Source organism: Panthera onca, chromosome B1 (genome assembly GCF_046562875.1).
Source record: "Panthera onca isolate mPanOnc1 chromosome B1, mPanOnc1 haplotype 2, whole genome shotgun sequence".
Taxonomy (NCBI): Eukaryota; Metazoa; Chordata; class Mammalia; order Carnivora; family Felidae; genus Panthera; species Panthera onca.
The window spans coordinates 7,027,834-7,051,620 of record NC_138342.1 but is presented as its reverse complement, the minus strand read 5'-3'; the positions used below and the strand labels follow the sequence as shown (position 1 = coordinate 7,051,620).

The 23,787-nt window shown below is 58.5% G+C and overlaps 1 protein-coding gene across 1 annotated transcript in view; it reads left to right on the top strand.

The window, feature by feature from the left end:
- Positions 1 to 23,787, top strand: part of WDR1 (WD repeat domain 1) — a 43,920-nt gene that overhangs the window by 4,907 nt on the left and 15,226 nt on the right. The window contains exons 3-8 of the mRNA XM_081795491.1: positions 7,687 to 7,777; positions 12,430 to 12,577; positions 13,620 to 13,800; positions 21,350 to 21,427; positions 21,982 to 22,062; positions 22,286 to 22,519. Of these exons, the coding sequence (XP_081651617.1) occupies positions 7,687 to 7,777; positions 12,430 to 12,577; positions 13,620 to 13,800; positions 21,350 to 21,427; positions 21,982 to 22,062; positions 22,286 to 22,519 (813 nt within the window). The remainder of the gene's footprint in view (positions 1 to 7,686; positions 7,778 to 12,429; positions 12,578 to 13,619; positions 13,801 to 21,349; positions 21,428 to 21,981; positions 22,063 to 22,285; positions 22,520 to 23,787) is intronic.

The following is a 23,787-nucleotide window of genomic DNA, read 5'->3' as shown; positions in this document are numbered from 1 at the left end:
CTCTTTCTCTCAAAAATAAATAAACTGAAAAAAAGAAAAAGAATGTCCTGAATGATTTGGAAACAAGAGGGAAGAACCAGTTGCACCACAGAGCAACAAGGAAGTTTCCTGGAGAAGGGACACCTCTGAGTTGGGTTTTGGAGGATGAGTAAGAGTTCTCCGGGAAGAGGAGCGAGACAGACATAGCAGAGATGGGGGAGAATCTAGACCGGGAACCAAATGTGCACGGAGGTTGGAGGAAGTTTGACAGGCTCCGGGCGGTGGCTTCAGCACATTCCTTAACCCTGTCTGTGGGCGCATAGATCGGGCTCTCAGAGCCTTGGAGCTTAAAGAAGTCAAGGTTGCCGCCTCATGTCTGAGGCCAGCGGAGAGGTGGTCCTGGTTCCTGTTGGGTTGTGGAAGTTGGCCATGCCCCGGAACGGTTGGAGGTGCCCATTTGGATCCCTGTGCCGCACCCAGCCGTCATCCCCCACGGGGCCTTGTTGCAGATGACGTGTAGGCTGTGCACTGGAAAGGGCCCTGTTTTGCTTCTTTGCTTCTCTTCCAGAGTCTTGGTAGAACCTGCCCGGCTTTGGTGGTGGTGGACCCCCTAGAAAGACCTGGATCCCAGGCTCCGCTCAGCTTGCTAGTAGCTTCTACCCACCAGTTTTATCTCTGCTCCCTGGAACCTTACCCAGAAAATGGCAGTTTCTCCACCACAGGCCATCGCAGCCTGGGCATCCCCACCCCCAGCCCCAGCCCCGCCCGTGTTCAGCCCTTCTCTGCAGGGACCACAGGCTTCTGCTGGTCCAGCGCGCTGCCCTGAGCACCGCCTCTGGTAAAGGAGCTCATCTTTGTTGAGCACTTGGTATGCTGGGCAGTGGCCGAGCACTTCACATATGTACTTCATCGGGTTTGGTTTTCTTATCTGTAAGAACAGGGAGAACGGGTAACAGGGTCACTGTGGGATGTCACAGAGTCCTTTCACAAGTATTCCTGGAGGGTTGCCTGGGCTGTGACGGTACACGGTGCCTTCTTCTTCACATCTGCTCTGGTGGCTCAGTGCTGTCTCTTTCTAGAGGTGCCAGACTGAAGCCCCAGGGGTCCCTTCATGACTGCTCAGTGAGGCCCTGCGCAGGCAGAGGGAGAGGAGGGACAGGAAGGGAGGTGGCCTTGTCTGTGCTGGGGTCCCTGCTCTAAGGCTTGGTTTGCTCTGTTGGGAAGGGGTTGAGCTGGGAGGCAGGAGGGAAAGTCACTCCGGGAGGGGTGGGCCCTGTAGGACCGCTGAATGACCTGGCCCCACACCGTTCAGAAACCTGTGGGCTAGACAGAAGTGCTACTCTGAGTTAAAAGAATCAGGCTAACGATGGTTCCAACCGTAAGTGAGAGACCAAAACTCAGGAATGAAGGCTCTTACCTGACTTCAGGTCCCCACCTCCACTGCTTACCAGTGGTTAGCCTTGGACATGTCATTCGTTCTGTGCCCACGTCTCTTGGCCTGTGAAGTGGGTTGTGAGGTTACCTTCCTGTGAGGTTTCAGAGGACTCGGCAGAAGGGTCCCCTGGCCAAGAGTGAACCCTCCATACACAGCGATTTCGCAAACGGCCCTTGGGGTCCAGCGAGCCCTGGTCTCCTGGGGCATTTGGAGGCTGCCATGTTGGATCAGATACAGGCCCTGCCCTCTGTGGAGTTCGCTTAGCGTGAAGCCTTGCGGATGTCAGAATGGCCCGCGGTACATGGCGGAGAGTAGTAAGGGTGGTGGGGTGGGAGGTTGGATGGGAATAGGCATTGGGGTTGGGGGAGACCGTCTCCAGTTGGCAGCATCGGGGAAGGATTCTCGGAGGTGGCTTTCACCTGGGTGTTAGAAGGTAACAGGAGACATCATCAAGGATCAGGAAGGAGCGAAGGCGTTCCAGGCCGAGGCAGGTAAAGGGAAGAAAGTCACATAGTGATTTCATGGAGGAAGGAGCAGGGCATCATGGAAAGTGGACCTTGGATTGCTGGGGGAGGGTGCGTTTCCTGCAGGCGAGAGGGAGCCTCCAAGGTCGAGCAGGGCGGTGCTCGTTGGGTGCAGCTTGGGTGGCGGGTTTTATTTCTGCAAACCATTCACTCACCACTGGATCCCCAGGGCCAGCCCAGATTCTTGGAAGGAGTAAATGAGCCATCCGTCCGTGTTCTGTGTGTCTTTCGAGGCTGTGTGGAGGGGCTCGGCTGCTGGGTTCAGCCTTGCCGGTCGGGAAGTACAGATGTCTTGTAGCTGCTTCGGAGCCGGGTTACCATGCAGTAATTTGAGTTTGTCCTTGGTCATCAGTGAACAGAGCCTCTTGCAGATCGTGTCTGATACACGGGTCCAGCTACCGGTTACTGCTTTTAGGAACTAGAAGAATTTAGAAAGCTCTGAAATGCAATCCTCCTGGAAGGTCATGCTCACTCTGCCTGGTCCAAGTTTGGAGGAGCCTAGGGCTTTCTCTGGAGGCTCCTGCATCGGCTGCTGCAGGACAGCCCGGAGGCCCCTCTCGCAGAGCCCTGTCCGACGGCTTCAGCCCTGGTGGGCCGGGGAGGCCTTTCCAACCTCCTGATGCGTCCGCCGCGCTCACTGTGGCTCAGGAGCTGAGGTGAAAGCTGCCACTCCCTGTGACCTGGGCCAGTCACCAGCCCCACTATACATGGTGTGATGGCCTCTGACCCCTCTTTGGCACTAGATAGAGCCTGAGCAGACATGGGGACGTGAAGGAGCTTTGGGGAAGCTGGCGGCCCAGATGCTGCCCAAACAAAGTGACTTTCGGGAACCCCCCCCACCTTTCGTTGGTGTAGCAAATCTCCCGGATGGGGCGGGGCCTGGGAAGGTATGGGGGTTAGTCTTCTGGCAGAAGGTCTGGCCCTGGGGAGGGGTCTTGGCGCAGGTGGGAGGCCAGGGGGTGTCTGGTCCGCACGGAGAATGGGCCTCCTGAGGTTCGGTTGAGAGGTCTGCTTTCATCTGGCCCCGCTGGGCCCCAATCTGGCACTCTGTCAGCAGCCCAAACACCGTCACCTTGCTGCCCCCGCAGGCCTTTGGGTCTGCAGGTGCATGATGGCCGGCCATGGCCCGTGTCTTCTGTGAGGCTCCCTGACCTCCCGGGCGCGGGGGCCGCATTCCGGGACTGACCCCGGGGTCTCACCAGCCCCGAGCTCTGTGTGTCACTCAGTGATGTTGCTGAGTGCCCACTGCCAGACCCTGAGCTGGGGGTGGGTGGCTCCCTTTCTAGTCCCCACGTGGGCCTGGGGAGGGAAGGGGCCCTGGCCAGGTGAGGCCCAGGGAGCAGCTCTTCAGCCCGGGAGGGCCTGAGTGGGGCTGGAGTGGGGGGTCCTGTGTGTGCTGGGGGGTCCTGGAAGAGTGCAGTTAGTGGGGTCGGGTTCTGCCGCTCCCAAGGGAAGGATATCAAGCAGGGGAACCAGGTGATGAGACATGGGACTTAGAGACGGGGGATGAGGGGTGTAGCGGTCCACGGAAGGTAGAGAGCAGTCCAGAAGGTACTGTCGTGGTCCCCAGGAGGGACCTGGATGGAATCTGGCAGGGGCGGAAAGAGGAGGTGGGTTTGGGAACTGTTGAAGAAGGCTGGCGGGAGTGTGGAGGGCCAGGACCAGGCCTGGGGTCGGGAGCAAGTAGATGGAAAGTTGCGGCGAGCCAGCCATCAGCCAGCCAGCCCACATCCCCTCGGCACCCGGGTCTCGCCCTCGTCTGTGTCTCAGGTCTCCTGTACCCTGGTGGCAAGCACCCGCACTGCCAGTAGAAGTGCAGGAAGGCCTGGGGGAGGGGCGTCCCAGCCTCAGCACCCTTTGCGGGGTGACCCCAAGGCCTGGCCTGAACCATCTCCCAAGGCCCCGAGGGAGGTAGAGCTCCTGCCGCCACAGGGTTATTCCTTGGTGCACCCAGAATTGGCTTCTTTCCCTTCTGTGCCTCATTTCCTCTCTTCCCTAGCCCTGCTCCAAATAAACTACTCACCCAAGTGTATTCTTCACCGAGGCAGCAGGAGAGGGACAAGTGAGGCAGGGGAGTGGGTGTTGGGTCCCAGTCCTGGGGCCTTACAGACTCCAGATTCCGCTGATCTGGAATGAGCCTGAGCTGGCAGGACACAGTGGGGACAGGGGACCCGTTATTTCTGCCTCTGGTAGCCAGCCTCCCTGTGTGTGCCGAGCAGAGCTGGGGAGGTTGGCACACACTCGGCTGAAATCGTCGTGTTCAGTTGGAGAATCTGGCCCCTCGCTCGCCGGCTCAGTTGCATTTGCAAGGCAGACAAGAGCCATGTCTCATGCAGCCTGGGATTCTGGTGCCGAGCCTGCTGGGGATGACCTTGGGCGTTTCGCAGCCCCTGCAACTGGCAACCCTGACCGTTTAGGGGCAGAACTTCTGCCCAGAACCTCTACCTACTCATCTGGTATCCCTGCCCTGGGTCCTCGGAACCCCCAGTGGGGCTGAGTGCCAACATATTGGCAAGTTGTCCTTGGGATGGATTTCTCATCTGTAAAGTGGGCTGGTGGTGCCCCTCAGTCAGCCTTGAAACAGACATCTGGAGAAGGATCTTGGTAGTGGTGGCCTGTCTGAGGACCTCTTTTGGCCAGTTTCTGGGCAAGGGGTCTTGTCCGTAGTCAGGTTTTGAAATTTTCTTTTTAATGTTTATTATCAAGAGTCAGAGAGACAGGCATGAGCATGGGAGGGGCAGAGAGAGGGGGAGACACAGAGTCCAAAGCAGGCTCCAGGCTCTTGAGCTGTCAGCACAGAGCCCGACGTGGGGCTCAGACTCACGAACCGTGAGATCGCGGCCTGAGCCAAAGTCGGACGCTTAACCGACTGAACCACCCAGGCGTCCCATGGTTGGGTTATAGAATATGAAGCGCTAATTTGGGCCAGGAGTGGGTTGGATACCAGACATCTTAATTTTATTGAGGCATAATTTAGAAATAGGAAGATCAGGAAGATTCCTCTGCTGCACAGCTTGACAAATGTGCACGGCCTGTAACCACCACTGTAATCTGGACACAGAACCTCCCGTCATTTCCAGAAGCGCTCTCCTAACCCGTTGCGGCCAGTGGGCTCCCTTCACCCCAGCACCCAGCAAGGACCAATCTGCTTTCTGTCCCTTTACGTTTGCCTTCTCTGGAACAACCTGGAGAAGGAGCCACGCAACCCAGGGTGGTCTTCTGTGTCCTTTTCACTTAGCATAATGCCTGTAAGGTTCACTGGAGTTGCTGAGTGTGGTTGCTGAGTTGGTAGTCGGTCGTTTGTTCCCCCTTATCGCAGGGTTGTATCCACTGTATGGATCCAGCGCGGTGTTTCTTCATTCGCCTGTTGGTGGACCTTTGGGTTGTTCCCAGTTTGGGGCTATTGATGCATAAAGCAGCTATGAACCTCACGCATGTGTCTTTTTGTGGACGTGTGCTTTTATTTCTTGGGTACGTACCTAGGAGTGGGATTGCAGGGTTTTGTGTGGGAAGCGTCTGCCTAACTTCGTGCAAAACCAGCCAGACTATTTTCCATCCGCGTCGCCTTGCGTTCCTGCCAGCAATACGTGAACATCCCAGCGCCCCGCACCCCTGTCCTTGCCAGCATTTGGTGATACCTTTCTTTTGGTCTTGCTGATTCCAGCGGGCATGTAGCGGTATCTTATTGTAGTTTCGATTTGCTTTTCCCAAAAGGCTGATGACATCGAGCACCTTTTCCTGTGCCTGTTTGCCATTCATGACATCCCATTTGAATACCTCATACCTTTCTAATTTCACTAGCAAATGGTTATTCTCAGATGGATTAATCTGCGAAGAATGTGTATCAAGTGCCTGCTACGTCACTTAATGCTAAGCGTTAAGTCTCGGGGGTAAAAGGGGCTCCGTCCACTTTTCTTTCTCCAAAAAACCGTTTATTGAGCACCTGCTACTCGTTAACCGCCGTGATGGCTGAAAAGATAAATGCCCTGGAAGCAGGTTGCAGAAAAACAGATGAGAAGAGATGACAAGAAGGTTCAGGACTACAGCTCTCCCCACAGTCCAAAAACACAGTGTTCTAGGAAACGTTTTGTGAGCCAAAATGGCCTAAAGCAAAGAAATAGTTATCGTTGCTTTATAATGAAAAAAATTTTGAGTGGTCCTAGGCCCACCCCCAAATCACCTTTCTCAGGCTTTTCTGAGACCTTAGGACACATCTTGCTAACAGATGCACGAAATAAATAAAGCGCAGATGCTCTCAGACACAGCTCGGAGCTCTGGCAGCTTGACGCTGAGGTGATGAGTGTGGTTCCCAGGGAAGGAGCTGGGGGGCGCCGCTCGCTGCTCTGGGGGGCACATCCACCCCATACCGGCTCATCTCGCTGTGGCACTGATGCCGAATGCTGTCTTGGCCTTTTACCTTTCATCATGAAAGTGAACAGTGATGTTCAGATTTCTTTCAGTCAGTGGAAACAGGCACTTAATGTATGTCTTTTGGAAAAGCAGAGTGGCACAGCGCAAGCGTTGGAGGCACCGAAGAGAGAAGAGGCCGTCCCGGGAGGTTTCATGCAGGAGACAGGTCTTTGGTTGGGCCTCGTACGTAGGTGTCAGCAGGCAGGAAGGCTGCTCCTGGCCAGGGGAACGATGTTTGCAGGACGCGGGACTAAGAGGAAAGCCAGAAGGCGGCTGGCGGTGGGCGGGGCTAGAATTCAGGGTGTACCCCTCTGGACTCAGTCTCGAGGGAGGGGGATCCCATAGCCAGAGGGCGGAGAAGAGTGCAGGCCTCTGATCTTGTGGTCAGGTCGGCGAGAGGTGGGGGCGGTTGGGGATCAGGTTAGACGTACCTGCAGCAGCCGCCTCCGGAACGCTGGGCATCCCACACTGGGACCTGCCATGGCCTCAGTCTCCAGCCTGTGGGAAGCTGCCTCTTTCAAGAGCCCTCGGTTGAGAGAAAGTGGACAGCGGGAATCAGGAGTAGATGACCGCGTCTTTATTCCCCCCTGAAAGAAAGCCCGGCTGCCGAGACGAATTGAGAGCATCTCAGTACGCGTGTGTCGGGTTCACTGAGGCCTCTCGGCTGTGTGTGCGAGTGGGGGACGCCGTGCTCTACTTTTAGTAAATTCTACGTTAAAACCTTGGTGCTGAGTAGTAGAGGTACTCCTGCTCCCAGATGCCGGCCCCGTTCTTGGTGCCAGTCCAGCCAACCCTCCATCTGTGCTGCGAAGCGAGTGGGAAGCCCACGTTTCCCGGCGAAGGTTGTAACAAAGAGAGGCTCCCACCCGCACGCCCCACTGTGCTCCTGGGGCTCGAAGCAGGGCCCCGTGACAGGCCGTCCAGTGGCAGCCGGGGTAGAGATGCTTGTGAACAGGGGGACCACAGGTGCCTCAAGAACGCAGCTGCCGATGGCAGCCTCCCGCCAAGGGAAGTAGGACAGTCGACTTTCAGTGCAACTTCTGTCTTGTGTGTGTGTGTTTCACAAGTACCTACTGGTACTATGGCAAGTGCGGAAAAGCAAAAGACACACCATCCTCTCAAGTTCTACAGCTCTAGGCTAAAGAGAAAGAGACGAAACTACCTGGATTTCTGTCGCCCGAAGCTGTGCGGGCAGGTGGAGGTGCTGCTGCGATTTCTCTTTATGGAGGTTTTGACTTCGGTGCTTGTGTGTGTGTTATCCCACTCCTCACGCCCCAACATCCACTAGCCGGGAGAGTGGGAAGCATTCCTTGTGTTCCTTCTGTCTCCTCCTTGCAGAACCCAGCCGTTGCTGACATCTACACGGAGCATGCCCATCAGGTGGTGGTGGCCAAGTACGCGCCCAGCGGGTTCTACATCGCCTCTGGAGGTACCTGTGTGCGTGGGTGGCTCATGGATGCATGTGGTGGGGTCCGGGAGGCCCCCAGGCCAAACTGGGCTTCGGGCTTGGGAGGGTAGGGTGGTGGGAGGTGGGGGGGGGGGGGTGGGAAAGGGGGGGCAGCAGGTGGAACCAGTGTGATTAGTTCCACTTGGGGCTGACAAGGGATGTAGAAGCCTCCAAAAAGCCCCATGGCAGGACTTTGTAGTTGGCAGTGTTCCAGCTGGTTCCGGCTCCGAGGTCAGCAGAAATGCTCACTTGAGGCTGGCCAGAGGCCTTTGTGGGCAGCTGTATCATGATGTTTTGGAGCTCGTTTTGTGTGTGTGTGTGTGCTTTCTGAATTGCAGCTTTGTCTCGTGTCACCTTTATTCATGAGCTGCTCCTTTCCCAGTCCCTCTCAATGCTGGCCTCAGGCAAGCGCTCTGGTCTGTGCCTTTGCTCTCTCTAGCCAGGCTTTTGTGTGGCTCTGTGGGAGGCTGGCTAAGCGGAGGGACAGAAAGATCTTTGCCACGTAGGATGCTTTGTTTACCCCGGGTCTTTGGGGTAGATCTTTGATGAGAAAGGGAGGCACAGAAGTTAGCGTGGCTTACCCGTGTCTCGCATTCATTCACTCACTCATTCGTTCCTATGCTCTACAAGATGCTTATGGCTGCCTTGCCTGTGCCCAGCCCTGTCTCCAGCCCCAGGGAGAGCCAGGCGAGTGGGCTGATGCGGGCCTGGGCCTTGTCAGCGTCCCCAGAGAACAACAGATGAAGGAATGGCTGGAAGAACTAACCAGCCAGGAGAGGAGGCTGGAGTTCATACACTCCAGGAGCCGTTTGGTCTGCACTGGGTCGCTCCCTGTCCCTGGAGGGTGTGCCCCTTAACTGACTGCGCAGGCTTCCTTGAGTAACTTACCTTCCTGGGCCTTGGCGTTCTCTCCCAGAAACTGGACAGAGGATCCAGAGTAGCAATGGGTGTGAGAGGCCTGCGATGGTCTTGCACTGGTGGCCACCTGACAGCAGGTGACCCAAGCGTCTGCCACTAAAAGTAGGACATGCCAGGGCAACAGGTGTGCTGGCTGATGGCAAATGCCGGCGGTCAGGGATGTGTGTGAAGGGCTCGGCCAGGAGTCTATCCCATAGTGGGCACTTAATGACGCTTGTGTTTAGATCTACTCCAAGGCTATCCGTAAACCTTTCATTTATTTGTTTTTGTTTTTTCTTATTTTTTTTTAACGTTTATCTATTTTTGAGAGAGCGAGAGACAGAGCGTGAGTGGGGGAGGGGCAGAGAGAGAGGGAGACACAGAATCTGAAGCAGGCTCCAGGCTCTGAGTTGTCAGCACAGAGCCCGACACGGGGCTCAAACTCATGGACCGAGAGACCGTGACCTGAGCCATCCAGGCACCCCTCGTAAACCTTTGATTTATATTCCTTGATTTATTTTCGCCCTGCAGTTCCGCCCCCTGTTCCTGCTTGCCAGCAAAATACCTTTTCCTTGAAAGCCCCAGGATGTGGCCCTGGTGCCGGGAGCCACAGGTCCAGCCGCTGAATCACTTGGGAGCCCCGGGCGGGGTGCTGCACCGGCTGGAAATCTGGGCGCTTCAGACCCCAGCGCTGAATTGGTGAGGGAGGCTGGCCCAGAGACCGTGGCAAAGGACAGTCCACAGAAGTAAAGGATCGGTTTGATCTTGACTTTCTCGGAAAAGTGCCCTGACTTGGCAGAGGAACTGAGGGAGGTTTGGGCCGTGTGCAGATCAGGTGTTCCTGGGTGGAGATCACGTTTTCGTTTCTAGCCTGCTGCTCCCTTTAATCGAGTGCACACAAGGAAGCCTCCACTGCAGAGATTAGGTCCTGGGCTAAAAATAGTGTGGTCGTGTAGTAGGGTTTGGAGTGTGCAGAAGGGAGGCTGGGAAAGTGCGTGCTCTGGTTAACTGGGTTACCTGGAACCTGGGGTGCCCAGGTTCTGCAGGGGAGGGGCCTAGTACCCCGGGAGGCCTGCAGCTCGCTCCCAGATGGGGTTCTAGCTTTCTGCGGGACCTTTAGATTCCTGTAAGTCTGAATGGTCTGTGTCTGCTCAATGATCAAGCCTTCCGGAAGGCCTGAGTAAGGAGCCCATGGCAGAGGCTGAACCCCCAGCCCCAAAAAACACAGTCAGTCTCTGCCCTGGGGTTGATGTAGCCCACGGTCCCATGTTCTCAGTGCAGAGCCATTTCCAGGGCAGGCCCGGTCCCCTCCAGCAGTGTCTTCCTTGTGTAATTTTGATGCTGGCGGTCTGTGCCCCACGCTCAGTCCCTGGGGCACCCCCCGGGCTGTGAATCCCAGGCTGCAGAGTGGCGGGCATCCAGGAGAGGGCCCCGTGCCTAGAGGAGAGGAGAGGAGAGTTGCTCAAGTGAGGAACATAGAGGAGAGGCCTTGATGAAAGGCACTGAAGGGCCCTCACACTCCCTGCTCCCTGTCACCGCCCCCCCCGCCCCGCCATGTTACTAAGCTGCTGGAGAGAGGGGGCAGGCTCACCCAGACTGCCCCCCTCAGTGCCCCCCTCTTACTGCCTGGAGCGGGAGACGCCTTCCAAGTGGCAGACAGCAGGCACTCTTTCCCCATCGTCTGTGGCCTCCTGCAGGTGTCCTGTATCCCAGGGAAGGTGTCTTTGCTGTGCCCTCAGCACTTAGCATGGGCTTGGGGCTCGTGGGCCCTTGAACAGTATCTCATGACTGCACAGGGTGCTGCCTGCCCCAGTTGGGCCTGAGCACCTGGCCTTCAAGTCCCACTGTCTCTTTTCTAGTCCCAGCTGCTTCCAGAAAGGATTAAATGTACGGAAGCAAGCTAAGGGTCTCTCAGTAGATGAACGGATACAGACAACGTGGCGTGTATATGTATGTGTATGTGTATATATGTATATATGTATATATATACGCATATGTATATGCACATATGTACATATATACATACACACAGCGGAACATGACACAGTCATAAAAAGGATGAGACCGCGCCACTTGAGATACCACGGGAGGACCTAGAAGGTATTCTGCTAAGCAAAGCAGACTGAGGAGAAATACCGTGTGATTCCTCTTAGGAGTGGAATCTTAAAAAAAGGATGAATTAACAAAAAGCAGAATCAGACCTATAAATACGGAGAACATGCTGGTGGTGGCTAGAGGGGAGGGGGTGGGGGTGGGAAAATGGGTGGAGGGGAGAGGGTCGGTCATACAGGCTTCCAGGTGTGGAGTAAGGAAGTCACGGGAACGAAAGGCACAGCTCGGGGAATACAGTCGGTGACGCTGCAATAACGACGTGTGGGGACAGAAGGTAGCTACTTGTGAGCACGGCGTAATGTGCAAACTTGTCACATCCCTGAGTTGTACCCCTGAAAGTAACGTCACGTCGTCAGTTATACCGGACGAGCAGGGCCCGTGGGAGGCGGCTGGCGGTCTGGTGAGGGAGGCATGGGGCAAGCAGCTGGTGCCGGGCCTGGGAAGGAGCCTGAGCCGCCCAGGAAGCAGAGCCCAGGGAGGCGGGAAGGCTGGGTCCGTCCTGGTCGAGCGGGTGGGACAGTGTCAGCCTCTGCTGCACTCAAGTGTAGATGCCGATTCTGCGTGACTCCGTAGAGCCCCCTGGACCGGCCTGGGCACAGCCGACCACAGCCTGGTGTGTGCATGAGTGTGTGCGCACGTGTGAGCGTGAGTGTCCGTCGTGCACACCTAGCCTCTGCTTTTTCCTTTCCTTTCCTGCTGGCTGCCTTGTTAGGGACGCCCCTGGCTGCAGGTCCCCTTTGCAGCTCACCTCGGCCAGGCAGCCTTCCCAGACCTCGCCCAGAGAGCACCGGGTCCCCAGGACCCCCGCGTGGTGCTCCCCATGTGGAAGTCAGCTTCTCCCTGTCTGCCGCACGGGACTGTGGGCCCCTGGGGTTTGCTCATGGGTCAGGCTCTCCGGCAGCCTCCTGCGGAGCCTTAGTTCGCTGTGAAGCGATGACTAACTTGGTGACGGGACCCTGGCGGGGAAGGGAAGGATGTGCCGCTTCCCCTTCCAGGACCCTCGTGGGCCTCACACGGGGATCCTGCAGCACCCAAGTCGTCTGGGCTGTGGGCTGTGCCTTAGATGCCAGAGGGCGGCACGGGTGGAGTGGAGGGGAGCCCCGGTGGGGCCACCGTGCGCGTCACGGCATGCATTAGCTGCACACAGCTGCGCTCCTTGTCTGTGTGAGCACGGCCACTGCACGGGAGAGGTGGCCGTCACTAGTACTGTCACACTTTGGAAATGAAGAACTTTGGTCCCAAGCGTTAAGAAAGCTGCCTGAGACCCGTGCGCCGCTTGGATCCCCCTACGAGGAAACCACAGTCCCAGAACCAGACCGCTTCCTGATGCCTTGGAAGTGTGCCTCCGCGTGTCTCTGGGCGTTCTGATCCACACCCAGGGTGCGTCATCCAGGTGACTGCTGGCGCCCCCCAGAGACCCGGTAGTGGCCCTCACAGAGGCCACGGGCTCTGATTGACCGGTGGCGGGTTTTGCTTACCTGAGACACGTCCCTCCTCCCAGCAGCAGCCTCAGGCAACGCCAGCAAGCCTGGGAACCCTGGGCGGTGCTGTCCGGGCGTGCCCTGTGCCCACACGGCCCTGCCCCAGGGGTAAACATGGCTCTCGCTACCCCCTTGTGTCCACAGATGTATCTGGGAAGCTGAGGATCTGGGATACCACGCAGAAGGAGCACCTCTTAAAGTATGAGTATCAGCCTTTCGCTGGAAAGATCAAGGACATTGCTTGGACGGAAGACAGTAAGAGGATCGCAGTGGTCGGGGAAGGAAGGGAGAAGTGAGTCTCTGGCTTCGGCCCTCCCTGCCCGTGTCCCTTGGCTTTGCTTTCTTTCCGGGTGCCCCCGGTGGGAGGGGAGCAGTGACACCTGTGCCAGCTTGGACTCGTGTGGAGTCCCCCCGCGGCCCTGGTACCTTCTCTCTGTCTCTGACATCCGTGGCCCCTCACCTCCTGGAGCTCCAGCCGTCATGCCCACAGTCCAGGCTGCAGGAAACGAGAAGGTGAAAGAGTTACAGCTCTCAGGAGCGTTACTGGGGTCCCTCCCAGCATGCCATGGCCACACCTGGCTGCAGGGAGCTGTGCACCCCACCTGAGATGGTCACTTAACGAAGGAAGAGGGGGCAGGTGGCCCGCAGTGGCCACCGCGCTCACGGCTCTAGTGACCAGCAGGGTCGGTACCCGCGACTCAGGTTTCTGACGCCGAGCGAGGTCAGGGTTCCCCCCAGGGCACCACGGCCACCGTCAAGCACTTGGAATTTGGCAGGCACACATCTCCCTACTCAGAGGCTATTTTTACTGCGTGTTCTGACAGGTATTAATTCTGCCATAACTTTTCCAGCCATCCTGTTGGTCTCAGCAATTCCGTTTTCATTCAGTCACACATAGTAACCCCCACGGTACGTTTTTATCAGATGCCAGCTGAGCGCAGGACATCTTCGCCTTTCCAGCAGGGGTGGCGGCTGCTAAATATCTTGGTCCCGCCCAGTAAAACTGTTAGGAAACTGGTAAGCCATAGGGCTACTCCCCTGGCAGGTGTTTCTAAGGCACATTCCACATGGGAGGCCTGTCGGCCTCGACCATATAGACCGAATAGGGATTCCAGTCCCTTCCCAAAGGCACTTGCTCTCGGATTCTCCAGCAAATACTGTGCAGAGCTAAAACCATGGGAGGCCTTCAGCGTTGACTCCTTTAACGAGCGTGCGTGAAGTGTGGCCACGAGCACTGCCCACCCCCACCCCGAGCACTGGCCACTCAGCTGCCCACATCTCATTGACTGTCCCCAGGGTTGACTTTTTCCTGTGACTCCTCTCATTGGGTCAAGGTTTGGAGCCGTCTTCCTGTGGGACAGTGGCTCTTCCGTGGGCGAGATCACGGGACACAACAAAGTCATCAACAGCGTGGACATCAAGCAGAGCAGACCGTACCGGCTGGCAACGGGCAGTGACGATAACTGTGCCGCGTTCTTTGAGGGGCCACCGTTCAAGTTCAAGTTCACAATCGGCGTAAGTGGACTTCCCCCTGGGGGTGGCTTGCACGCGAAACCAGCAGTCTAGACCTGCAGCTATGGCAGCTGGGTCGCAGGCACGTGCCATTAACGTCGTGACGTGTTGACGCGTGGACGGAAGTGGAGTTTACAGGGGAACTTCACACACGAAGCGCGTGGGGCAGCACTCGAGCCCCCGGCCCGCCTAGTCCTGCGCTCAGGCCCGCCTGGATGCTTCCAGCAGGGAGGCGCTCGCCCCGGGAGAGGTGTATGTTTCTGGGGTTGCAGGGAGGGTGCGTCTCTGATGCCGTGTGGCCAGGTGAGCGTTCTGGCTGGAGGAGCCTTGTCAGAAAGGGGTGGCCCAGGCCTGGCTCTGGTGGTGCCAGCTTGTGACCTGCTGAGCCTCCCGAGCGGTCGAGGTGGCGAGCTTCCGGGGATACCTGGATTTGTCTCGTCTGGTGAGGTGATGAGGGCAGGGTCTCGGCTGGAACGTGACATGTGATGAAGAGAGTTAGATGCTTCGACTCTCAAAGACTCATGCTCTAAATGCCTTAGTGGAGCATGTCCTAGCCCTGCACGTGCTCCCTGACTGCGACGAGGGTCTGAACCTAAGCCTCCCTTTTCCCGTCTGCAAGGTGGGTATGGAGGCATCGATACCAGAGCATTTTAACCATGAACTTTACTGCACAGCTGCCCGCGGGTCCAGAGCGGTTCCTTGCCCTACCTCATGGAGGATTAAATGAGAGAATGCCCTTAAAGAGACTCACTGGGGCCTGCTCTTAACTCCGGTGACTAACCACAGTGATTCATGGATAGCGGGCAGGGTGTGGCTAGAAAGGATGATGACACTTCCTCAGCAGGTCCCCCACAGGGCAGCACTGGGGCAGTGGGCGGAATTTGCTGTCGGACACTGAAGGGCTCTGCAGGGGTTCCTGCTGGTAGTGAAACAGGCTTCCATCCGTCCCCGGGGCCCTTGAGCAGGGCCTGGCCGGCTGCATGGGAAGCACAGCAAGGCTTTCTGTGCCCTGCAGAGCGTGCAGCTCGGAGGTCCCTTTGCAGCAGTCCGTGTGGCTGTCTCCTGTGGCTGCTGCCTGGCTTGTAGGTGGTGGCGGCTTTGTTGAAGGCTGTGGCTCGAGGTCCGTGCTTCCTACGTGCAGGCGGACGTACCGTGGGATACAGGGTGAGCGGTGAGTGCTGAGTCAGATGGAGTCAGATAACTGAGCGTCCTGCCTCGCACCCAGGAGGGGAAGGAGGACGGAGACAGGAGGTTTCTGTGGCAACAGGAGGTCGTCCTAGCTTGTCTCAGTGAAGCTGTCCCAGCCCCCAGGTCCCCCCCTCCGCCTCCCCCGCTGTTTGATTTCACTTGGCTGTGATCTGGGCTCTGAGCTGGTGGGGCTCCCTTCCCCGCCCCGGGAGGGATGGTTTCCTCTTCGCAGATGGAGAGAAAACCCGGCAGGGAGCCGCTCAGTGGCAAGTAAGCGGAGCCAGGTTTTGAGTCCAGTCAGCTCGAGCCTGTGACTTCACCCCACTGCCAGCCTTCTCCACGTGCTCACTTGGGGCCTCGGCCAGAAGGCCCTTCCGTTCCGTTTTCCTTTCTAATCTGTAGAACACAGCCCTCGCCCCAACACCCTGGCCCGGGGCGGTGGGGGGGGGGTGGTCAGGTGCGGACGTTTGCCCAGAAAGGGCACACAGCTCGTCCCCACAGTCTGCCTGTGGAACCTGTCACCCGCGGGTCCTGCGTAAGGACCTGGGAGAGGTCAGAAGGGCTGTGGGCCGGGAATGGGGGGCACTGGGTGGCCGCCCAGCGCGGCAGCTGGCTGGCTCTGCGACCCTCGGGTGGGCGATTGGCGTTCCGGGTCTATTCAGGAGACGGATGGTGACGGCCCTCCTCCGCCGGCCCCGCCGAGCTGTGGGCGCACGTGAGCTGCTGGTGAACGTCTCCGTGTCCACGAGGAGTTCCTTGGGCTTCCGTTGGAGAAGATTCTAACAGGCTCAGTTGGCCTAGAGGGTAAAGGATGGGGAGAGCACTTGCCCCCCGCCCCCCCGGGCACCCACCCAAAATGCCTTGTAAAGTGTTGACAGCTTTGTAGATGAGTCTGAATTGTGCACGTGTGTCTGCCCTGGAGCCTCAAAACCCCGGAGTAAAGCTGGAGTGGATGGCTGGCTGTCCACCCGTCCAGGCTCCAGCTTCTTGCCGTCTTCCTCTCGAGCACGTTTAAGGCCATGGGATAAGGGGTGGGCACGTCGGGAGCACAGAGGAGCTGAGTTCCAGTTGCCCTGAGAAAGAGGAAGTTGTGCTCTCAGTGTCAGCACGCACTGAAATAAGAAGCCGACGGCGCTCATACCCGAGGGGAAGCGCGGGGGTTTCGAGACAAACCAGAGCGACCATACTCACTCACGTCAGACCACCTGCCCGTCCTGCTGGCCTGAGGAGGGGAATCAAATTGCTTTCCTTTTTTGTTCTCGCGTTTATTTGTTTAAACCAGCTGCTCATGTCGTACAGAGGGAGTATAGACTCCTGGTTCCTCCAGGCCTGAGTCCTGGATCAGCGTCAGCCACCCTCTGCTGAGCCCTCAGACTCTGGGTTCAGCATTAGTGTTCCTTCACCTAAAACCGCAGGGAGCCCAGGAGGCTGTAGAAACACAGGGTGGGGGAACCTTCACCTGAATAGGCCCGGGCCCACCCATATTTCAGAGGCCGTGGGCCCCCCCGGCCCCCCGGGACCATAGGAGGCCGGGTGTAGGACAGAGGCTTTGGGCATCGCTGTCTCCGCCCCTGGCCCTGGCGTTCTGTGGGTAAAGGTAGAGGTTCCCTTTGAGGAGCTAAGAAAGAAGGGGCGGGTGGGCCCTTGCCCACTCCTCTGCCGCAGGCATGTCTTCCCCGCCAAGCGCGTCCCTGCAATGGATGCGTCTAGACGGGTGAGAACCGGCCCAGCTGAGCATCGTCCGCTGGCCTGCCGCGCCGATGCACCTGCCCGCTGGGGTGCTCCGCGAGTCTCTGCCCCCGCGCTTCCTCCTCCGTCCGGTGAGCAGGTTGGCCGCCCTGGGCCGACCGTGGACGCCCCTTGTGGAGCAGGCCCTTCGGAAGACTGCGTCCACATCCCGACCCGCTTCCAGGTGTTGTGGTCGCTAGGGCAGTTTGTCTAATTCAACGGTTGCCGAACCGGCACTCCTGTGCCCCGGGCCTGCTTCCGCAGGCTGCGGCCGGCTGACCTGGAGGTGGAAACTTCCCGCCCGAGTGTGTGAGAGCGGAGGGAGCCCCTGCGGGGGGGGACACCTGGTCTCCTCCCCTCCCAGGTGCGGGTGCGGTGCGGTCGGCTGCTCTGGGAGCGGCTCTCCCCTGCCGCCCGTGGCGTCTCCCCCTCCACAGGCGGCTCCAGGCGGGGGCGTCCCACGTCCCTCTACACAGCGGGAGGGGACGTGAGCTACAAATCTGTCTTCGCTATTATTAGAACTGCTGCCTTTCCAGACCGTGAAGTAAAATTGGAGCTCTGATATGCAGGATTTTCTGGTGGTGTTTCTCCCGTTTCCTGACTCACAACAGGGCACGAAGCAGCCATATGGCTCCTTCAAAGTGTATCGGGGGCCTGGGCTGGGCCCACAGAATGCCCTGCCTGGTCAGGCCTAGCCTTTCCGCCCTCGTGTGCACTGGTCTTGCTTTTCAGAGAGCTGTGGGTGCGTTCGCGACGGGTGTGCTGGGAGGCAGCAGGGCACGTCCCCTCCCCTGCCTGGCCTCCCGCACAAGCCGTGGCCGACGGCAGGGTGACTGGCCCAGCCAGGCTCAGACGGAGAAGCTTGCTGTCGCCTTCTCTGGTCCTCTTTCTCCGGAGTCCGCGGTAGCTGAACCAGTCTGTCCAGGGTGGCGGGAGAGGCAGGCAGAGGGTAGGGGTCACTTTGGTGCTTCTCAGCCAGGCTGAGGCTAGCGAGGAACTTGGCGAAGGATGCGGTGCAGCCCCTCGTGCCACCTTACAGGGAAGACTTCAGAGCGGGGGGGGGGGGGGGGGGGGGGGGGGGGAGCCGGGTGTGGAGGTGACAGAGACCGAAGCAAGGCGAGGCCATGTTTCAGGTCAAGGCAGAAACCCCTTCTCAGAGCACTGGCTGTGGAGGCTGGGCTCGGGGAGGGGGAGGGCACCAATGTTGGAGCCTGTTCCTCCCTCCACGAGCTCATGACAGGGAACAAGGCAGGTGGGCCTGGGGCACGTCGCTGTGAGTGTCAGTAGCAGTCGAATGTTCAGGGGACGGCTGAGGCCAGCGGAGCCAGGGAGGGCTCCCAGAGGGGACATCTGAGCTGACCAGCTGGAGTCAGGCCAGGGAGCCCCGTGGTGCTCTGACCCTATCAGTGACGTGGGCTCAGGTACATTACTTATTACCTAATGGCTTCAATGACTCCGTGTTCTCGGTGTCGAGAGGGGGTGATGGGGGGGGGGTCAGGTGATGATGGGGAGATAATGACAGTGGGGCGTTCTGGGGAGGATCCACTGACCGGGTCCCCGCCAGAGCTCCAGTGAGTGTTGGCCGTGACTGATGGGCGGACAGGATTAGACCGGACCCCGAGGGCCTTCCACATCAGGGGATGGGGGATGGCCTGTGCCGTGACTCCTCTGGGGGGTTGGGGAGGGGCCGGGAGCCCCCGCTCAGTAGGTGGTGGCTGGGTTAGGCAGCCGCAGGAAGCCTTCGGATGTCTGAACCCTCCCTGTGAAGTTTCCCCAGACCCGGTCCTTCTTGCACTCAGGCCTCACCTCCCCATGGAGCGGGCTATTTTTAGCCCTCACTTTTTTGGTTAACGGGCTGTTCACTGCCGTCTCCCTTTAAGTGGGCTATTTCGGGAGCAGACATCAGTCTCCGGCTCATTTGGGCTCTTGGCTCAAGCTGCAGGAAAAGCTGACAGGGAGGAGTTTCTAAAGCCCGAGGCCTTGGGTTCACACAGCGCCTGGGCCTCGGCTTGTCTGCCGTGCCTGGCCCGCACCAGACCGGCCGGGGCTGTCCCACAACCTGCCTTGTTCCCGGGCCTGGGGAGGGGCATGCTGCATTCCAGCAGGGAGAAGGGCCACAGACCCACCGTGTGGTGTCCCCTGTAACATCAGGGGTACTGAGTGCTCTCAGAGACCCGATTCAGAGAGATGGGGCGGAGGGTCTGGGGAGAGGCTGTGGCAGCACAGTGGGATCGCTCCAGCTGTTGGCTGGACCTGGGCAGGTGTGGGGCTTGGGTGTCCCGTGCCCTTCAGAAGGGTGTCCTGACTAAGGCCAGCTGGGGTTGGGATACGGGGACATTCCTGTTCTCTAAGGGAACCGGCAAAACTGAAGTTTGTTACGAGGCAGAATTAAATGATGGCTGGCCAGCTAATTCATAGTATATTCCTTACGCCCAGTAAAGGGGAATCAGCACCCCACCGTAGCCCCCTATTTAGCCCAGGGTCTGCTCCATTTGTCGTGCGTGCTTTTGGTGTCCCAGTTTGGGGGGCCCTGCTTCCCTGGGCCGGCCGCGGCTGGATGGACAGCACCTGGGTGGCTCCCCGCCGGAAGGCCCCAGAGCCAGTGCAGTCAAGTCCAGAGCTCTGGAGGAGAAATAGGAGCCCCGGGTTCTCTCCCAGCCCTCTTGTCTCCTGGGAAGTGCCTGGAGGCTCCCTGGAGCCCTCGCGGTGGTTAGGTGGCGGGTGACCGGTGATGGTGGTGGAGGCAGAAGCAGCCAGGAGGGCTCGTAGGATCCTGGTTTGGAGAGCAGTTTGGTTCCACTGTGGCTCACGTTGCTGGACTGTTCCTGCTGCTGGTCTCGGAGCACAGACCCGGGAGCAGGGAAGGCCAGCCTTAACACAGATAGGCACACACAGCAAACTCAGGTCCCTGTCACCCCGGTGGAAGCTGGGCCCCGGGAGGCAGGTGGGTGGCCTGTTCGTAATAGGGACCGCCTCCTAGCGGTCGCACAACCAAAGCCAAGTGCGGGCTGAAGCCGTGAGCCCGTCGTGCCTCCGTCAGGGGCACCGGTGATGGTGCCCCAGAGGACAAGTTCTTCGGTCAGAGCCAAGTCCCAGCCCCATGATGGTGCTCACCGGAAGGAGGCAGGAAGGAAAGCAGGCTGTGTAAACCAGCCACCAGCATCGCCCCCCTCGGTGCTCAGGCTTTCTTGTCCCAGCTGGTCCTTCGAGGGTGACCTGGCCTCCCCACCCCTGCAGGGGGTCCCTCCCGGTGAGATGCTGCTTTGGCTGCTTCTGGCCTACAGCTGAGGGAAGGGGAGGAAGTGCTGAATAGGAGGTGCCGGGCCTGCTTTGGGCTCCGGCTCAGGACGGGGACCGCATCTCGTGGGGCCTGAGCGCCTGGCCTGGAGCCAGATCGCAGTCATGTGGTGCTGTGGAGCGAGGGCTGCCTCCACCAGGGAAACCCGTCCTCCCCCTCCCAGCTGGACTTTGCAGACACATGGATTCCTTTGATCCCGGCTCTGGGGCTCCACTGCCCGGGAACCCAGCCCCGACTTCTCCTTCCTGGCCTGGGTTTCTTCATGAGGACAGTGGTCATGGTGTCCGTGAAGGGTTGTGACCGCAGGAGCGTTTTGGATGATGCGTTCCACATGCCCTAACGAAGTTCGGCAACACGCGGCGTGATCGCCAGGCATTTGTTTTCGTTTCTGGAAGCCAGAGCCTGAGATCCAGGTGTCCCCAGCTTGTTCCTCCACCCCCCGACTCCTTCCCAATTCTGTTACCTCTGGGGTTCTTTGGCTCAAGGGAGCCTAACCCCAGTCCGCCTCTATCTGGGCTTGTTCTGCCCCACCCGTCTGGGTCATTGCATTAGGACCATGCTAATGACCTCATCTTGATTGCTTCTGGAAAGACCCTCTTTCCAAGTGAGGTTTCCATTCAGATAGCACCAATTCAGCTTGTGTCTTTGGGGCATAATTCAACCCATAACATGACAGACACACATGCGGACCCCTCGCACGCAGCTCCTGATTAAGTTGAGTCAGTGCTTGGCTTTGGAGGGCACTGTGGGGCAGGTGATGAGTGGGGGGTTTTCCTGAAGGTTAGCTGTTTATACCCACAGAAGCAGTTAACCCTTCTTACCCTTGGGAGAGCTAATAGTGCTTGCCAGGGTGGGGAGGGGCAGGGGGTGTTTAGAGGATGTTTTCTTATACGAACCCTCGATTTGGGAAAGAGTGAGTTGTTCCTCTAGGAAAGGGACTCACCCCTGGAGGGTCACTTGGAGTCTTACTCCCAGGAAGTACATGACCATCGTTGAATTTCTGGTTGTTAGCTCCAACCCAAGGTGCTGCACCCTGGAGACTCAGCCAAGAGGCCTCCAGGTTCTGGACTGGAGTTCTCACTGGGCCCCTGAGGGAAGAGGGCGGGTTGTGTCTGCCAGAGGGGAAGGAATGCACCCTGAGTGTGGGAATGGGGAGGCCTGGCCCTCCCAGTGAGTCAGGGGCTGCTTCAGACTTGTTTATTTAAGCCCTGAGGTCGTCCTGTGATCTGGCAGTTCACATCGGCAGCCAGAGTGGATGTGTGAAGCAGACTGCATATTTCACAAAGAACTTTCCAGAACCTCCCGTCGTCAGGTGGATAACTGTACACTTTCCCACAGGACCACAGCCGCTTTGTCAACTGTGTGCGATTCTCTCCTGACGGGAACAGGTTTGCCACAGCCAGCGCGGATGGCCAGGTGAGGGCTGAGGGCGGGGGCGGGGGCTCATCGATGGCCTCCCAGTGGTTCAGGGCAGGCAGACCCTCCAAAGCCCGTCTTCCCATGAGGGACTAGAACTCCCCCTCCCTCCCGCTCCTGGAAGGCGCTCGGGTTACTGGGTTGGTGGACCCCTTTTCACCTCTCCTTTTGTTTTCTATTTTTGGAGAGAGTGTGAGCGGGGTGAGGGCAGAGGGGGAGAGAGAGAGAATCCCAGGCAGATTCTGCGCTCAGTACAGAGCCTGATGTGGGGGTCGATCCCCCAACCCTGAGATCACGACATGAGCCAAAATCAAGAGTCAGGTACACAACTGATTGAGCCACACAGGCGCCCTACCTTTCTCCTTTTTAATAGAGCTGGAAATCCCGTTAGCACTCGTTTTAGGTTGCTTTTTTTTAGGAGTCACAGTAGCAGACTCTTGACGGTAGAGCCGTGGCAGGAAGGGCTGGTTTCACGCACAGCTGGCAAGAGCATCCTCACACCTGTGACACGTGTGTGTGTGTGTGTGTGTGTGTGTGTGTTTATTCCTCAAAAGATCTACATCTATGATGGAAAGACGGGAGAGAAAGTATGTGCCCTGGGAGGAAACAAGGCTCACGACGGAGGCATTTATGCCGTGAGTACAGATTTGTCTGCGGCTGTGGTCGGGCGGCATCTGTGTTTGCCATCATCAGTGAAGAGTTGGAAGCAGGGGCAGCGGTAGTGGGCTTCAGGGTCCCGTGGAAAGGGTGTCGTGGTCCCAGCGGGTCCCTCCCGGGCTGAGGGCTGTGGACAGGCTGCTTCCTGAGGCCCCTTCCCACTCTGTTCTCTGACACGTGGTCCACTGTTCCATTTGACAGATCAGTTGGAGTCCTGACGGCACCCACTTGCTTTCTGCCTCCGGAGACAAAACCTCTAAGATTTGGGACGTCAACGTGAACTCTGTCGTCAGCACGTTTACGATGGGCTCCACCGTCCTGGACCAGCAGCTGGGCTGCTTGTGGCAGAAGGACCACCTGCTCAGCGTCTCCCTGTCCGGGTACATCAATTACCTGGACAGAAACAACCCCAGCAAGCCCCTGCGGGTCATCAAGGTGAGGCTGAGTTAGGGGCCGGCCCTGGGGGCTTGGCAAGTGGGACGTGCGTTCAGCAGAAGTGAGAGTCCGGATGTCGAGCTCTCCTTGAGTCTCTAGAAGCGCCAGGATTCAGGGCCTGGGTTGTTGGACGGTGGCCCTCACCCTGCGGTCGGGAGCCCCTCTGACCTCCCTGGGGCAGCCTCCCTCACTTCGGAGCTTCCAGGTGTAACACACGGAGCCCAAGGGCATCGCTACAGACACGGAGGGCCCGCAGAGAGCCTCAAGGAGGGTCAGGAGGCCTTGGCGCTGGACCTTGGCGTTTAGGTGGCATTTGAACGTGGGAAGGAGAGACTTTGGGTTTTGGGTGGTTCAAGCAGGGAAGGCCCGTGGCAGGGAATGAGCTTGGAGAAGCAGGTGGACCTTAGGGTACAGAGGCCTTGAATGCCCAGCTGGGAGTTTGTGCAGCAGCAAGCCACGGAAGTTGGTAGGACCCTGTCCCCGGCTCCCGTCCTGTCACCTGCAGGCTTCCTTGGGCCGGGTGATGCCCAGGGTCTGCCCCCAGTGCCCCTCCTTTGACAGGGATGAGTGCATCTTCTCCCGCCTTAGCCCTTGTGATCTCACTATCTCTGGAAATCAGCAGCCAGGCAAGAGCCAGGAGCTCCCTGAGGACAGGGCGGGCTCTGCTGCTATCCCTGCAGGCCTTGCTTCTGCCCAGGAGTCAAGGGAGGCATCGTCCAGGGTGGGAACCACTGTGTCCCATTCAGGTGCAGATGCTGCGTGGAGGGAGGACTGACCCACTGCAACGGCCGCATCTGTCCTCACTGCTGGCCTCGTGCCATCTGCTGTCATGAAGCTTCACCCACCTTGGCCCTGAGGAAGGGGCATGGGGACCCCTCCTTGAGTTAGGCCCCAGCCTGGTGTGATGGACGTGCCGTGAAGGTGTATCCGGCCTGACACTGAGCATGGGGGCGCTGGGGGTGGGCCCCACCCCAGGACACAGTCACTTTGCTGGGCCTCCACATGTGATGGGGAGAAATTGCTTGAGACATTCAGGCATCGCCGTCAGCCCACCTGTGCCCAGGAGGGCGGTTTCCCATAGGCCACCAGAAGCACAGGGACCACAAGTTAGGCTTCCGTTCTCCCAGGCCAGCTCAGAGAATCTTGTGGGCTTTCACAGTTCTCAGAAGAGACTCCTGGCCCCGTGCCTGCCAGTGTGTAGGTGTGTGAATCCCAACGTATCTGGTGCCGATCCTGGGCTGCAGGGGTTTCTAAGCCACATGTGGGAG